Source organism: Erpetoichthys calabaricus, chromosome 11 (assembly GCF_900747795.2).
Source record: "Erpetoichthys calabaricus chromosome 11, fErpCal1.3, whole genome shotgun sequence".
Classification (NCBI taxonomy): domain Eukaryota; kingdom Metazoa; phylum Chordata; class Cladistia; order Polypteriformes; family Polypteridae; genus Erpetoichthys; species Erpetoichthys calabaricus.
Genome location: NC_041404.2, coordinates 45,393,139 through 45,410,928, shown reverse-complemented (window position 1 = coordinate 45,410,928; position 17,790 = coordinate 45,393,139). Strand labels below are relative to the sequence as shown.

General features: G+C 39.7%; 1 protein-coding gene across 1 annotated transcript in view; it reads right to left on the bottom strand.

Annotated features, from left to right (window-relative positions):
- Nucleotides 1-17,790, bottom strand: part of pdgfrb (platelet-derived growth factor receptor, beta polypeptide) — a 148,080-nt gene that overhangs the window by 10,005 nt on the left and 120,285 nt on the right. The window contains exons 17-21 of the mRNA XM_051933722.1: nucleotides 17,410-17,522; nucleotides 17,032-17,154; nucleotides 9,626-9,737; nucleotides 3,590-3,689; nucleotides 2,511-2,616 (exon numbers count right to left, since the gene is read on the bottom strand). Of these exons, the coding sequence (XP_051789682.1) occupies nucleotides 2,511-2,616; nucleotides 3,590-3,689; nucleotides 9,626-9,737; nucleotides 17,032-17,154; nucleotides 17,410-17,522 (554 nt within the window). The remainder of the gene's footprint in view (nucleotides 1-2,510; nucleotides 2,617-3,589; nucleotides 3,690-9,625; nucleotides 9,738-17,031; nucleotides 17,155-17,409; nucleotides 17,523-17,790) is intronic.

Genomic DNA, 17,790 nt, shown 5'->3' with positions numbered 1-17,790 from the left:
CAAAGCATACAATTATTCAACTCAAAATGATTTATCGAGTGCATCTGTCTCATTTAAAATTGTCCAAAATGTTTCCAGGGCAAGATCCAACATGCAAACATTTCAATCAGGTTCTAGCCTCACTGGGCCACATGTTTTGGGCCTGCACCATATTAACATCATTCTGGACCAAAACCTTTAAATGTCTTTTAGACAGCCTTGGTGTCACAATTCCTCCTAATCCATTAACAGCTGTGTTTGGTGGGCTCACAGAGAGGCTTAAAGTGGAGAAGAACAACCAAAATGGAATTGCCTATACTACACTATTAGCACATAGACTTTAAGAAGAGATTTCTTCTTTTAAAAGATCCTTTTGTCTCCTTTTCATTTGAGTATTTCTGTGCCCAGGTCCACAATCTCATCATAGACAATGAAATACATGTCTGATGCAAGTTCTGACATAATTTCCTTTTGAGCCTATTGCTCCAAATCTATTAGGTCAATTCCATGACGCAAACTTTTGAGGACAGCGCAATAGATTGTTCCTTATCTCCACTCATGCATGCATATTAGCACTTGTACGCCACAGGGCTTTGTTTCAAACCCCAAAGCCTGCTGCAAATATTTTCCTATTTGGCCTTTGGAGTTAAAGCCATATATATAAATAATATATATATAAATAATATATATATATATATATTGTGATGGACGACCAGCTACAGACTCCGGTCGCCACCCCCAGGCCGCCAGGAGGAGCCCTCCGGACAGCATGATGGTGCCCCGAGTTCCAGCAGGGCCTCATGGACTTTGTAGTTGGTATACACAGCCCTGCTGGATACCTTGGGGACCTCCGGGAGTCACTGTAGGGGAGCTCGTGGGCTCTTGTGTGCCCTATAACCCGGGAGTACGTCATAGTCACATGATGGGAAGAAACGAAGTGCTCCCGGGGTGAAGAAAAGGACTGTTTACCCTGACCCAGAAGGAATACGGACTTGTGGGTTTGGCCAGGAACCACTTCCGGGTCAGGGGATATAAAAGGACTATGGGAAAGCCCAGACACTGAGCTGAGCTGGGAGGTAGGGTGGCAAGTGTCTGGGCGAGGAGGAGAGAGTATTGTTTATTGTTGGAGAATAGTGTTTATGAGTGTGGTGTGGAGAGTGCTTTGTGCACGGTACAGTAGAAAAATAAATAATTATTGTACATTCACCTGGTGTTTAGAGTGGTACCTGAGGGTTCAAGAGGTGGGCCACACCTCAATCTGTTACAATATATATATATATATATATATATATATATATATATATATATATATATATATAGTCACACACGCATGTTTAGGGGACAACTAATGGGCCTGAATAAATGTGATTCCACACCAGACCAGGGGGTGTCGAAGAGTACTAATTCTCTCTCTCAATTCCTTGCAGACCATTCTCGGGAAATCTCGCATGGTTCAGGAGCAATCAACGACATCACTTCCGGTTCTGGTCCTGAAGACATCACATCCTCTGCGAGCATTTAAAAGCCGCTATCTTAAAGACAATGATCAGTTCTGTTTTGGACTCAGTCATGTGAACATGTCTGTTCTGTTTAATCAATTTTGCAGCCAGGAAATATTATATGGGTGGCTACCCCAAACCTTCCCAATGTCTCTGGGTCATTCTTATTACAATATATATATATATCAGGTTTCTAAACTTGTTTGGGACTCCTACCAACGGGGCTACACGCTGAAAAGCATCCCAAAGCATGATCGGCACATCTGTGGAAGACAGCTTATCAGTTGCTAGACAGCAAAATTCCTGGGCCAGGATTCCCACATGGACACCTGCTGGGTATTCTGGGACCTGTAGTCCTATGGGATAACCCTGTTAGTGTCAATGGGGGACTGCTGGGGGTGCTTCTGGTGTTAATGTTCCCTTCTTTGTGGGGCTCCCATTTGACCTGGAAGTACTTCCAATGGGTTATTCCCTAGCACCGGAAGTACTCCTGGGTCCGAGATAAAAAGAAGCCACTTGACCTCATCCAGGAGAGTCGGAGTCAGGTGGAAGAAGAACAAAGCTCACATGGAGGAGTGGAAGGAGAGAGAAAAAGAGAAGAACTGTGTTGTGTTTATACCACTGTTAAAGATTTTTGTAAGGAATTTGTGGAAATAAACCTTTGTTATTGTATTGGAATTTGTGTTATGGTTGTTGTGTCTGGGGTTTGGGGTGCTATAATGTCCCCTAGTGGTCACAAAATGTTGTTGTTGTTTTTCACCAGGATCATTATAACTTTTATTGGTATCTTTTTAGATAATGTGGTCATTGTAAATGATGCAATCAAGGCACAGACTCCTCAAAAATTAAGGACATGGAACTCCTTGGCTGACCACCCTGCCTTTCGGCAGTTTACAAAATCTACTTTAAGATGCTACATATTTATCAACACTCCTCAATAAACTCCTTGGCATTGTAAACTTGTACTTAAGATGTTTCTAAAATAGGAGCAGAAAGTTGTTTATCATTTATAACAATAAATCAAAAACTTACCTTCTTATAAGACTCAGCTAACAAGTTCCCAACAGAGTGAACCAGGCTTGTAAATTCTGGTCTTTTCTCAAACTTTTCATCCCAGCACTTTTGCATAACTTCATAGCTGAAAAAAAGAAGAAGAAAAAAACCCTCAAGTTTTCTACAAGAAGAAGAAAAATGCTATTAAGTTATCACACTTTAGAGTAAGAAGTCTTCTAATTAAAATATCTTGTCATCTCCAAGGTCCTTGCCACCACACTTTGTCTGTGGAAATCAGGATTCATAGCTCACTTGCAAAGCGTGCACTTAATGTTTCACAGTGAAACATGGGGCAGGAATTCTGGTTAGGATTGAAGGGAAGCTGGATGGCACTAAATACAGGACAATTCATGAGGAAAACCTGTTCCACTATGCCAGAAGCTTGAGACTGAGATGAAGGTTCACTTTCCAGCGGGACAACAAATGACCCTAAACATACTGGTAAAGCTACACTGGAGTTTTTTAAAGGGAAGCACTGAAATATCCTAGACTGACTTCATCAAAGCCCAGACCTCAATCCAACAGAGAATCTGTGGCAAGACTTGAAGATGGCTGGACACCAATGCAACCCGTTCATCTTGAAGGAGTTGGAGCAGTTTGGCCTTGAAGAATGGGTGAAAATCCCAGTGTTAAGATGTGCTAAGCTAATTGAGACATTCTCCAGGAGACTTGCAGCTGGAATTGCAGTGAAAGGTGGCTCTACAAAGTTTTGACTAGGGGTTGGTTGAATATCTATGCATACTCAGGATTTCTGTTTTTTTGTCATAATTATTGTTTGTGTCAGAATAAAAAATATTTTCCACCTTTAAGTGGTATACATGTTGTGTAAATCAAATATTGCTAATCCTCCAAAAAATCCATTTTAATTCCAGGTTGTAATGTGACAAAACAGGATAAACACCGATTGGGAGGAATATTATTGCAAGTTCCTGTATACGGAAGACAAAAATGTCAGTATTCTTGTTAACTAACTGGGGAAATGAATCAATGTTTATTAAACGCAATTTTAATAAGGGCATAAATAAAAAAATAAATAAGAGCCAGGAAGAGGGACTTACATTTCATCTGTTGCGTGGGTGGGTTTGCACATTCTGTAGCCTCTCTTGAGGGCAGTGTAAAACAACTCATTCATAGGAAGATTAGGATAAGGGGTCCCACCTGTAGAAAGAAGAAAACATGACTGCTTACAAAGGTTGCTAGGCTGGAGTCTTATTCACAGCTACTTCTGTCATACCAGCCAGTGCTGCCAGGATAAGCATTGGCTTCCTGTGGCCCAGTCTACAAAAGCAGGTTAGAGAACAGATGTATGGTTAGCTCCTTCACAAAATGACACCTCACTGTTTTGTATAGTTACTAGGGCAGTGATTCTCAAACTGTGGGGCAACCCCTGCGAAGTAACAAAAAGGGGGGCACGAAGATGTGAAAAAAAGAAAACAAGAATCAAAAATATGAAAAATACATCTATTGAAACCAAAACAAATTAACTTAAACTACATTCTGATACTAGAAAAATAACTATAGAGTTAGATAAATGTCGATAAAAGTTAAGTAGGTATAATAAAATATGTATCTATGATATATCATTAATTAAAAAAGAACAAATTGGTATTAGTGGGCTCCTTTCAAAAAAGCGTTAGGGGGGTGCGATTAAAACTGTTATGAAAACTCGGGTTGCAAATACTTAAAGGTTGAGAAACGCTGTACTAGGGTAAATCACCTTAGTCAATTTTAAAATGTTTCCCAGCTCTACTGGGGCTTTACGTACTATTATGGTGTGCTGGACTAACCTCCATGTCCATTTTAACTCTGTCTTCCACTAAGCTACCACAAAACGTTTGCTTTTTTCTTCTACTTTCTAGAGGGCTTGCCAGTGTGGTGGGGTGTGGATGGAACACCTTAAACTTGTCCTGTTCACTCACTTCTTCCACACAGCAAAGATTAGCAGTGTTGATTTAACTCTTAGACTCTACCATATAAACACTCTACATTGTCACACACATGTGTTTGGGAGACAACTTTAGGGCTTATCTGATGGTAATTTCTACTCTGAGTCATGCAGTGGCACTGATTCTAACTGCATCTCCTTTTCCTCTATTTGCAGAGCAGAAGATTGATAGTTGAAGACCTCTAACATCACTTGCTGACTTCCTGGACCTGCTCCTTCTGCTTGCTCTGCCTCATAACCATCTGGAGACAGCTGGTTGAAGACTCACATCTGTGAAGTCGCTCTGCACAACTGTGCGCTGTTTATAATCTTTTGTTTTTTCATCAATTATACAATTTATGATCTTTTTGTTGTCTTATTTCTACTCCATATATACATTTTCAAAGGTTAATTTAAAACAGATTTGTCATTCTGAATGGGCCTCAATTGGCTGTATTTGCCCAGTCAGATTACTAGGCATGTCCATTAATGATATTCTTTTGGACTTAACAAGTAATTTTAAAAAATTCTGAATTAGTGTAAGCCACCTTAATTTGGGGTATTCATAAGAAAAGTAATAATTTAATTCATGAGGTAGATGCACATAATAAACACGAATAGTTGCATCAAATGTTTGAAAAATTAAAAGGTGTGCTTCAATTTAAATGTTCAACGTTTAAATATTCTCATTTGTAATAGAATTGGGTCATTTTTCAGCCTCTGATAGTAATCCATAGGAGGCTAGATCCCTGGTGAAGAATAAAAAATCAAAAATAACATCATATTCATAATCACCTACCTTGTAATTGTCTAAAACAATTCCTTAAATGGTAATGTTTGAAATGTATCATTTTTAACCTTCTGAGAGTGGCTTTTACAGAGCTAGGGCCACCAGTAAAAAATCAAGTGTTAAAAATATTATCATATTCATGATCAGCAACCACAAATTAGAATGAAATGATACTCCACGTGCTTATATTATGGATTCTTATTTTTTCAAAGTTTTGTGAAAAGAAGTAACTTTGACTCCTGGTATCCCACTGCGGGGTAAAACTCTGGGGTTGGTTGATGTGGCCTGAACAACCTCAAGTCCTTCTGATCATTTTGCAGAAGACACCTATTGGTTCACTCTTTATCATAAGAGTCTAATTTCCTGCACAAAATATGGCCTAAAAATTACTGTACTTCAGGTCTAGAAAGTCAAAAATAGGGGTGAACACCAAAAAGCTTGAAATCTTACATAACTAGATATCAAGATTGATCGAATTTTCTTATACCAGTGAGTTGAGAGGTGCCACACAGAAAAAAAAAACTGATACCGTGCTTGAATGACATAAAAAATCTTACATAACTAGACATCAAGACAGAATGATAGGTATATCATATGTGGGGGATTTCTCTTACAGGTGACTCGGAAGGCATTGGATAAAACAAAATGTAGCTTTTTCAAAGCATTTGAAAGTAATTCTTACTAACATAAAAATACAATATATACTTATGAATTCACAATTAATTAATGAATGAACCCTAACCCCAATCCTAACCCTAAGCCATAGCTCACATCCCCTATTCTAACCCAAAAAGAAACCATGATGATATTTCTTGCCCAAACTTTTTATTTGGCGCTGGTGTCAACTCAGCATTATGTTATGTGGGAGATTTATGCATACGATCAAAGTCGTTAATGTAGATCCTTTATAAACACACAATACAGAGTACCATTTTTCTATGCCAGCTACAAAATTAATGTGTGCGGCATAGTGATTCAAACTCCAAGACAGAGGGGCATGATCAGAGATAACAATAGCATCGTAGTAACAATATTTGGTAGTGGGCATTAAATTATTTTCGATAAAGAAATAATCAGTTCTTGAGTAACCATGATATACTGGTGAGTTAAATGAATATCATTTTGTATTTGGATTTAAGAATTTCCTTGGGTATGATAAATTATGCACCATTGCAAACTGTGTGATTGTCTTTGCGGTATTAGATGTTATTGTCACTATAGTTGATGGTCTATCCAAGTCTAGATTTAAAACACAATTAAAATCTCCTGCCATTATAATTTTATGAGTGCTCATATTGGGAATTGATGCCAATATGTTTTGGATAAAATTAAATATATATCAAGATTACTTTAGATTTGAAATTTATTTTGAAAGTGTAAAAGTGGGCTAGAAAGGTGTCACACAGTCGGGTACCTTGACATCCTTGGTGATTTCTAGCCATATAAATTGACTTACTGAAATGATGAGAACAGCAACTCATTTATCAAGTTTGACATATTCTTCAACTAGAATTTGTGTAATGTGACAACTGCTTTAAAATGTGTTTCACATATTGAGTGTATGTGTGTATAGTTTAGCTGAATTATATTTAGAACTTTAGAATTTAAAATGTGCCCCCAGTGTCCTCCTCATAAATTACCCATCATTATGACATAGCGCCCTTCAGAATCAGATAGTATGTCTGACGCTACAAATTAGATTGTTTTATGTATTAAGATTCCCTCATATCTGATTTTCTTTGCACAACTGGAGTGAAAATTTCACCTGATCCAGTCTCTTTGCAATTGGAATTGGTCCTTACTTGCTATGTCTCCTGTAAAAATGCTATCTTAGCTTTTAAGCCTGGCAGGCGAGAGAAAACTTTTTTCTTTTTAGATCAAAATTAAGACCTTTGACATTCCATCTTACAAAGTTCAATGTTTGGTCAGAGAGACAAAACTTTTCAACATTTAAAGACATTTTGCAATCTTAAGTAAAAGTGTGCTGTTTCATAAATTAGCTTTAACCTTGATTTCATATTATTGCCACATGTTATGGCTAAGGAGCTTATCATTATGTTGGCACTTACAATTCTGGGGGTAAAAAGGATAGATAAGAAGTAACTTGCCTGATGTCAGAGTATCATTTTTCATAAATTACAGTACACATATTAGAAAGTGTATGAAGTGATAACCACAACTTTTATTACAGATAATATTGGTAAGAATAATCTTTCTCAATCTATCCTTATCGTAGAAAACACCCATATTAATCGTGATTGGCAAGCAACTAACACTAACTAACTAAGTGGTAGGTATGGGAAATGTGCAAGCATTAGCAGCAAGGAAGGTGCCAAAACAGAGTCAGACTAAATCACAAGTGTTAGGTTTGTTTAATATGAATGACAAGGGCACAGAGAATCCTAAACAAGTTATAATGAACACATACCGAGGGGGCTCACATGCGGTGAGTTATTATTTTTGTCACTCTCTCTCTCTCTCTTCTTTGCTGTGTGTGTGAGTCCTGCACCGACTGGAGTGTTTACACTGCTTACAGCATACAGACAGGTTTTGTCTCACTTGGTGATGCTTTATTCTGTTGTTAAGGGAACAATTATTATACAGAATGATTCGTATATTTTTATCACTTCAATGTAAATGGAAGTTTGGTGATCGGGGCAAAACAATTTGTTATCAAGTTAAGTTGAAATTCTAAATTTATGGTGTTCAAAATGTCAAGGAAATAACTGATTTAGCATTTCAGCATGTGTGTCTGCCTGTTTCCATGTCTTAAAGTAAGATTTTTGTCAGAAAATGATGCATTGTCTTACTTTTTGTAGAGCACATGGATGACTCACATCCCAAAAAAGACAGAACAATTTAGAACAAGTGGTTCTATGGATATTCACTCTTAACACTGAGAACTGTGTACAATGATAGGCCAGTTCTAATCAGAGTTTATTTTCTTTAAACAAGTTTCATTGTGTTTATCCTGTTACGGGCTTCATGCCTATTATATTTGGTCAAGTACTTATCTTCACCTTTTTCAAAAAGAGTTTGACTTATGTCCTACAATAATTGTTAAATTAGGCAGGATTTTTGTAGTCTGTTCCATTTAGCCATGTGACTAGGCCTTTTGATTTGCAGAATTTTGTACGAGTAGTTCTTGAGAACCCTAACCCTAATTTTAATTTATGTTATTAAAATTGTCATTTCATTTTTATCACATATTTATAATTCTACGAATGATGTTTGAATTTTTATGAAGTTATGTCTTATTGTTATTGTCCTTTTATATTCTTCTTAAAGGCATGGTCATTGGAGTTGAGCATCTAAGCATATATCATTTGTATGTGGCAAATTAAGTTTGATTTGAATTGATTTGATTTGACACAGGCACACTCAAAGACATTTCTAAGTTAAGAAAGCTACCAGAGTACATACTGGATGATGAAGAGAAAGAAATGAATAAACAACAAACACAAACAAACACACAATAGATCTGTAAAGGTCAACATGCACAGAGGCATTAGGTTTGCCCTGTGCACCAATCCGTCTGTCTATGCAGCTTGATCACCTCATTGGATCAGATGTGTTTAATTTCATATTAATTTATATATTTAAGTTGTTCATTTGATTGGGAGGATGGCTCAGTGCTTCGCAGTAAGGAGACCAGAGTTTGTATCCCGGGTCCTCCCTGCATCTTTTTGTGTCTGCGTACGTTTCCTTCAAGTGCTCTGGTTTCTTCCTACTGTCCGAAGACATGCAGGTTAAGTGAATTGGGGACATTAAATTGGCACCAGTGTGTTAGATCTGTGTTCACTCAGCAAAGGTCTGGCACCCTGTCCAGAGTTTGTTCCTTCCTTACATCCTATGCTAGCTGGGACTGGCTGCAGAACCCCCCGCGACCCTGCACTGGATCAAACAGATTAGAAATGACATGACATTTCTTCTTTATTTTACTCTACATTCATATTTGTACTTAATAAATATTATGTAATGTACTTGATTGTATATTATTGTACAGTACAATCAATTGTGTCATACTGTAAAATCTTCCCTTGAATCATTTTCTGCATTATCGGAAAATTTTACATGGAAGTTCTCTATGGACCATTCTCTAGTCATTTTATTATAATTGGGGTACAGCATCCACTGAGGCGCTCAAAATATTTAATGCATTTATTGTCTGATTGTGTATTTGGTTTACACTAATGTGGCTTTTGAGTAAAAGATCAATTCTTTTGATATCAGTACGTCTACTGGAGTGCAGAATATCTGCACATACTGGCATTGACTTCTTGTCACAATCCATCCCTTCAATCAGGGTGCATATAAAGATGAAAAGAAGCAGTAAAAAAGTGCAAGGTAGGATTTTAAAGTGTGTTGCTCAGTGCTTACCAAGAGTAAAGATCTCCCATAATAAGATGCCATATGACCAGACATCACTCTGTGTGGTGTACAAGTTGTGGAAAATGCTCTCGGGAGCCATCCACTTCAAAGGCAGGAAAGTCTAGGAAAGAAAACAAAAGAATTAGGCAAGTGAGATGGGGCAAGTATGAGGTGAGATCTTCCTTAGCGCCCTTTAGCAAGCAGTTGTCTATATTCATGGAGGGGGCACTACTCTTTCTAATTTCAAAATTCTTACAGACAAAACTTTACCACTGTGACCACAGACATGTGTGCATGGAAAGCCGTACAGCCAACCTGAACAAAATTATCATAAAAGTGCTGATAACTGTTGATTAATCCTTGTTCTTCCTCAACCTTTCACGTTACAATGTCAATCAAAAATATTCATCCTCTTGGACGTTTTCACATTTTAATTTTTATACAACAACAAATTACAATGGATTCATTGGTCTTTTTGACACAGATCAGCAGAAAAAATACTTTTTAATGTCAAAGTGCAAAGAGATCTCTGTAAAGTGGTGTAAATGTATTACAAATAATTGATCACATAAATATTCCCTCTTTAACTCATTATTTCCTAATGGCAGTTATGACATCAGTCTGTTCAGGTTTCTCTCTCTCTAACAGCTTTGCACAGTTACACTGTGCCATTTTTCTTTGCCAAACTGCTCCAGCTCTGCCAGGCTGCATGGTGATCATGAGTTAACAGCTTTTATCAAGTCTAGCCACAAATTCTCCATTGGATTGACGTATGCCATCTGCGTTAGCAAACCAAGCACATTAACATTTTGAAGCCATTCCTGTGTAGTTTTGGCTTTAAGTTGTCTCCAGCAGGGGATGCTTGCTCCCCGGGACTGTGTTCTTTATAGAAATGCAGGACATACTTGAACCTGTATACATACAGTCAAATGAAAAAGTTTGGGAGCCCCTCTCAGCCTGCATAATAATTGACTCTTCTTTCAACAAAAAAGATAACAGAGGTATGTCTTTCATTTCCTAGGAACATCTCAGCACTGGGGTGTTTTCTGAACAAAGATTTTTAGTGAAGCAGTATTTAGTTGTATGAAATTAAATCAAATGTGAAAAACTGGCTGTGCAAAAATTTGGGTCCTCTTGTAATTTTGCTGATTTGAATGCATGTCACTGCTCAATGCTGATTACATGAAACACCAAATTGGTTGGATGAGCTCCTTAAGTCTTTAACGTCATAGACAGGTGTGTCCAATCATGAGAACAGGTATTTAAGGTGGTCAATTGCAAGTTGTGCTTCCCTTTGACTCTCCTCTGAAGAGTGACAGCATGGGATCCTCAAAGCAACTCTCAAAAGATCTGAAAACAAAGACTGTTGAGTCTCGTGGTTTAGGGGAAGGCTACAAAAAGCCATCTGAGAGGTTTAAACTGTCAGTTTCAACTGTAAGGAATGGAATCAGGAAATGGAAGGCCACAGGCACAGTTGCTGTTAAACCCAGCAGGTCTGGCAGGCCAAGAAAAATACAGGAGCGCATATGTGCAGGATTGTGAGAATGGTTACAGACAACCCACAGATCACCTCCAAAGACCTGCAAGAACATCTTGCTGCACATGGTGTATCTGTACATTGTTCTACAATTCAGCACAATTTGCACAAAGAACATCTGTATGGCAGGGTGATGAGAAAGAAGCCCTTTCTGCACTCACGCCACAAACAGAGTCTCTTATTGTATGCAAATGCTCATTTAGACAAGCCAGATTCATTTTGGAACAAAGTGCTTTGGACTGATGAGACAAAAATTGTGTTATTTGGTCACAACAAAAAGCCCTTTGCATTGCGGAAGAACACCGCATTCCAAGAAAACACCTGCTACCTACTGTCAAATTTGGTGGAGGTTCCATCATGTTGTGGGGCTGTGTGGCTAGTTCAGGGACTGGGGCCCTTGTTAAAGTCGAGGGTCGGATGAATTCAACCCAATATCAACAAATTCTTCAGGATAATGTTCAAGCATCAAGTCAGAAAGTTGAAGTTACGCAGGGGTTGTATATTCCATCAAGACAGTGACCCCAAACACAGTTCATAATCTACAAAGGTATTCATGCAGATGGAGAAGTACAATGTTCTGGAATGGCCGTCATAGTCCCCTGACTTGAATATCATTGAAAATCTATGGGATGATTTGAAGCAGGCTGTCCATGTTCTACAGCCAACAAATTTAACTGAACTGGAGAGATTTTGTATGAAGAATGGTCAGAAATACCTCCATCTAGACTCAGTCACTCATCAAAGGCTATAGGAGGACAGCGTCTAGAGGCTGTTAGATTTGCAAAAGGAGGCTCAACTAAGTATTGATGTCATATCTCTGTTGGGGTGCCCAAATTTATGCACCTGTCTAATTTTGTTATGAGACATATTGCATATTTTCTGTTAATCCAATAAACTTAATGCCCCTGCTGAAATACTACTGTTTCCATAAGGCATGTCATATATTAAAAGGAAGTTGCTACTTTGAAAGCTCAGTCAATGATAAACAAAAATCCAAAGAATTAACAGGGGTTCCCAAACTTTTTCATATGACCAGTAACCAATCACATGAGAGGAATATGGTACAAAACCAATCAGATGAGATCAGTGATCAGTAACCAATCAGATGAGAGGAATATGGCACAAAAAGCAGTGTGGTCATCGTTCAGTTCTTTAGTGAGGAATACTGAGTATATATATTGTGATGTGTGGGTCACAGACTTGCACAAGGGAGAAAGAGGTGAGTCCAGGTTTCCAAAAAGAATCAGCTTTATTGTTGTCAAGACAGGAAAATTCTCAAAGCCTTTATTCAGACAGGAACTGTCACTCAAACACAAGCAGCATGCAAGCAGTAACAATGATGTTGTCCTGCATTCGCTCCCTTCTCAGATCAAAAAGAACAGATAGCCTTTCTGCACAAGAGAGGAGACAGAAAGCGAGTTCAAGGCCAGTTCAATGGGTGGTGTTAAATGTTCCAACCATCAAACTGCAGATACTTTACACAGGGAGTCTGTGAACTTGCTGTTGTACCAACAGTGGGCAACCAGTCCCTGCCTGCTTGCTGTGTCGGTGTATCGGAGAGTGGTAGATCCTGCTACAATAAATAACTGCTGTTCCTGTTTCAAGCTGAGTAAAGCAGGTTTTGCTAAAGGACTGAGACTCAGCCTCGTGTTTTGGGGTGCAAGACAGCGACTCACACATCACAATATATATATTTGTAGTTAGAGATACACAAAGGGGGCGGCACAGTGGCACAGTGGGTAGCGCTGCTGCCTCGCAGTTGGGAGACCTGGGGACCTGGGTTCACTTCCCGGGTCCTCCCTGCGTGGAGTTTGCATGTTCTCCCCGTGTCTGCTTGGGTTTCCTCTGGGTGCTCCGGTTTCCTCCCACAGTCCTAAGACATGCAGGTTAGGTGGATTGGCACTTCTAAATTGGGCTTGGTGTGTGGGTGTGTTTGTGTGTGTCCTGCGGTGGGCTGGCACCCTGCCCAGGATTGGTTCCTGCCTTGTGCCCTGTGTTGGCTGGGATTGGCTCCAGCAGACCCCCGTGACCCTGTGTTTGGATGCAGCGGGTTGGATAATGGATGGATGGATACACAAAGGTTGAAAATGAGTCATGTATCTTAAAATAAGTTTTTATTCCTTAGCTTTCGACAATCTGCCAGGTGTCATCATCAGAGGAAAATAATCAGACAAACAGGAATCAAAAGCAACATATAGCAAGTGAAGGGTGGGGTGTAAGGGTGGTTAGATTAATAAGGTGGAGTTCGGAAGTCTTTTTAATTATTTGGATGTTCTTCTTTTTAAGCCTGCACATGCTGGGTTCAACTCCAAGTTTTTGTTAATTATGTTTTCATTAGAGATCCACGATTCAGCCAGGTCTCTGGTACTCTATGTATTGGCCCTGAATTTTATTTTCACAGTGTCCCAGTAAATCAGAGATCAGAGAAATCAGAGCAGCGGTATACATGGAGCAAACATCAAAAAGATTCGCAACACGTGTACAGGATGTTAGAAGGAAAGACCCACAGTCTCCATATTTCTCTTGTCTGATTACTTCTGCCATGGTTACTGAAGGGGTATATATACAAGTTTGGGTATGCCCTGCATTTCTTTTAACAGCACATTTCCCGAGAGCAAGCACCCTCTTGCTGGAGACTTATGCTTAGGGTTGTTTACTTGCTGTAGAATTAATAAAAGCAGTGTAATGTTTATGTTGAAATGATAAATACTAATATTGTTTGTGATGCTCCATCTTTTGGAATTACATAGCAACTGGATGGGCATACAGAAAGACACACAGACACATATCCTTTTGTTAAGGGTGATAAAATGTGAACACTTCCAAGGTAGTGTGAATACTTGTCATAGACATAGACAGAGTGACCCCCTAACATATGGACTATGGTTACTAAAATAATCTTCAATAAAGGGTAATTTTTATTCAAAGCTTTTTTTAAGTTCCACTGCTAATACAAATAAATTAATAGTCAACGGATACAATAACTAAATCCTAAGCAACCCTCATTTGCATATCATCTAACCTCAAAACAACAGAGAAACCTTCTGTACAACTTCAGTTATGAATTTCTTTACTGTTTCCAGTTTAGCTTGAGAGAGGTCACTTCAAGTAGTATTTTATGTATACGGTAATTTTCTCTTTTGCATGTCAGTTAACCATTGCTACCCCTGTAGTCAGTTTGAGCTTACAGAAATGCTGCAGAGCTGTGCAAGTGCGTCCATGTATCTGCAACTTGTGATTAAATAAGCCTCAGCAGTGCGGTGGTCTGAGCAAACCTCAATCATGTCACACACCACCATGACAAAATATTTAATTGGTGTGTGGGTGTGTTTGTGTGTGTCCTGCGGTGGGTTGGCATCCTGCCCGGGATTGGTTCCCTGCCTTGTGCCCTGTGTTGGCTGGGATTGGCTCCAGCAGACCCCCGTGACCCTGTGTTCGGATTCAGCGGGTTGGAAAATGGATGGATGGATGGATGGATGAAATTAATAAAACAAAAATGCTCCAACTATCCATCCATCCATTTTCCAACCCGCTGAATCTGAACACAGGGTCACAGGGGTCTGCAGGAGCCAATCCCAGCCAACACAGGGCACAAGGCAGGAACCAATCCTGGGCAGGGGGCCAACCCACCGCAGGACACACACAAACACACCCACACACCAAGCACACACTAGGGCCAATTAAGAATCGCCAATCCACCTAACCTGCACGTCTTTGGACTGTGGGAGGAACCCAGAGTGCCCAGAGGAAACCCACGCAGACACGGGGAGAACATGCAAACTCCATACAGAAAGGGCCCGGGAAGCGAACCCAGGTCTCCTTACTGCAAGGCAGCAGCGCTACCACTGCACCACCGTGCCGCATGCTCCAACTATCAAAACTGTTAACCCAGTCCTAGAATGCACCTTATTGTTGTTATGTGTACATTTCTTGAAAATCTTTAAAAAAATAAGAACTTGCTTATTATGCCGCAATTACTATAAGCAGACAAGCTTTAAAGGGTAACGTTTTCTTCATTTATCCATCCATTATCCAACCCGCTATATCCTAACTACAGGGTCACGGGGGTCTGCTGGAGCCAATCTCAGCCAACACAGGGCGCAAGGCAGGAAACAAACCCTGGGCAGGGCGCCAGCCCACCGCAGGACACACACACACACACCAAGCACACACTAGGGACAATTTAGAATCGCCAGTGCACCTAACCTGCATGTCTTTGGACTGTGGGAGGAAACCCACGCAGACACGGGGAGAACATGCAAACTCCACGGAGGGAGGACCCGGGAAGCGAACCCTGGTCTCCTAACTGCGAGGCAGCAGCGCTACCCACTGCACCACCTTTTTCTTCATTTAAATATCCTTAATATACTTGTGTACTTTTTCGTAATTTCAAAGTTTTAAACAAGTCAACGTTAGATTTAGTTTGTATTGTAATTTTATATTTGTGATTGTTGAAATGAGATATGGTGTAAATAAGTAACGGTATGGGTGTAAAAAAAGAAATCAGTTACTTTTTAATGGTTTGTCTGGCTCTCCCAGCCCTGTTCTCATACTCTGCACATAGTAATGGGCACCATATTTAAAGATTTTCAGGGTATGAACTATCATTTATGGGCCTGTAGCTCTCTAGTACAAGCAGCACTTGAAGCTGTGAAGAGGAGAGAAACCAAGTGCGTGTCAGGGACTTGTGGACATGCCCTACTGTGACAGATTCAGACAATTGAAAATGTTTATTCTGGAGAAAAGTAGAATGCATGGCGGCCTAATCCAGGTTTTTAACCCTTAAACTGCCACATACTTTGGGGTTAATGTACCCCTGGACGCCAAATACTTTTTTGCTGCACTTTTTAAGTAAACATCACAATTCACCAAGAAAAAGTGAAATTTTAATGGGACACATATTTTTGTTTATGCAAAGAGCATCACAACTGCGGAAACAATGATCATTTTACACGCTGCCAATGAAATATAAAAACTACTGGAACAATATGTACATGGTGCAACTGACGCTATTGATGAAATTCAGTAAATCAACTGCACTTGAATTGGCTGCACAAGCACACAGAGGCCAACGCTGATGCTTGCAGGCTAGTCTAGAGCAGCGGCTGAAAACCAGGGACTGTAATGCTGCAGGGGGCGGCATTGGTCATGAGCTGGCTGCTCAATGAATGTACGGCATGGACTGATCAGCTCCGGCGTGTTGGCAAATTGCACTGGGAAGTGACTATAGCCAGTTGCAGCGTTCAAAGAATGTACGTCGCCAAATATACTCGGCTCCGGAATGCTGGCAAATTGCATTGAGAACCACTTAAGGCCGGTTCCGGCGGTTTAAGGGTTAAAATCCATAAATACATTGGCAAAGCATTTCGTCGTAAGGGTGAATCACATAATCAAGGATACCAGTAGAAATTAAGGGGATAGTGCATTTAAAACTGAATCCATGAGCCCAGAAAGCACTTCTTGATGTAAAGAGTTGTGCGACTCTGGAACAAACTATCAAGACATGGAGTTGAAGCAGAAACCTTGAGAGCCTTAAAGAAGAATCTGAATGAGATTTTGGGACAGCCCAGCTATTGGCTAAACAAATTGGCTTGATGGACTGAATGGTCTCCTCTTGTTTGTCAAATTTCTTATGTTGTTATGTTCTAGTAGTGCTGTCATGCCATCTAACTTTTAGGGGGCTTCTCTGGACCTCTTTACATATCTCTTTTCTCTAAGTATGCCCTTATTTTCCCCCTGGCTGCACTTTTGACTAACACACATCCCATAATATACATACTGTATGTAAGTATACCAAGCAGGTAGCCATACTCTAAAGTGCTTTTAATAGATTACGGCTGATGCCAAAAGTAATAAAATATTTTAACCAATCACTTACGCTGCCCTTTGAGATGTAGTTGGAGTCGTGCATGATGTCCCGTGCAAGTCCAAAATCACATATTTTCACCAGCTTCCCTTCACAAATTAAAACGTTTCTGGCTGCCAGATCCCGATGCACACACTAAAATGTAAAATAAAACTAAAAGGTCTTTCATAGTTGTAATTAACACAGAAAGTATGTCAGTCACTATTGTTTTTTCTTTTGCCCTTCATGCTACATTCCATCGTGACTGAAGAGTTTGGACTTAACAGACAGACAGACAGTATACTGGCATAGTGTGAGGATTACAAGGGGTTTTTAGGAATTGAATTGATGGGATAGAAATGATTACATACACATATCGAGAGCACTTTGACCTCAACGTATTGAACTTACATTTTTAGAAGCCAGGAAATCCATCCCTTTGGCTACTTGATAGCTAAATCCCACCAAGTCTGTAAAGCTGAGAACCGGGGACTCATTAATCACAAGTGAGTTGTTGACTCTTTCTGGAGCTGGAAAAAAAATGCAGAAAAAGGATAACTTTGTCATAAATTGAACTTCAAAATGGGTGACACTCACTGTTGCCATTCATAGAATGTAAGAATGCTCTTCATTGATTTCAGCTCAGCATTCAATACTATCATTCCCTGATCAGTAAGCTGGATCTGCTCGGACTCAACACCTCCACCTGCAACTGGATTCTGGACTTTGTCACTGAAAGACCTCAAACAGTACAGATTGGGAATATGAGATCTAACACCATCACACTGAGCA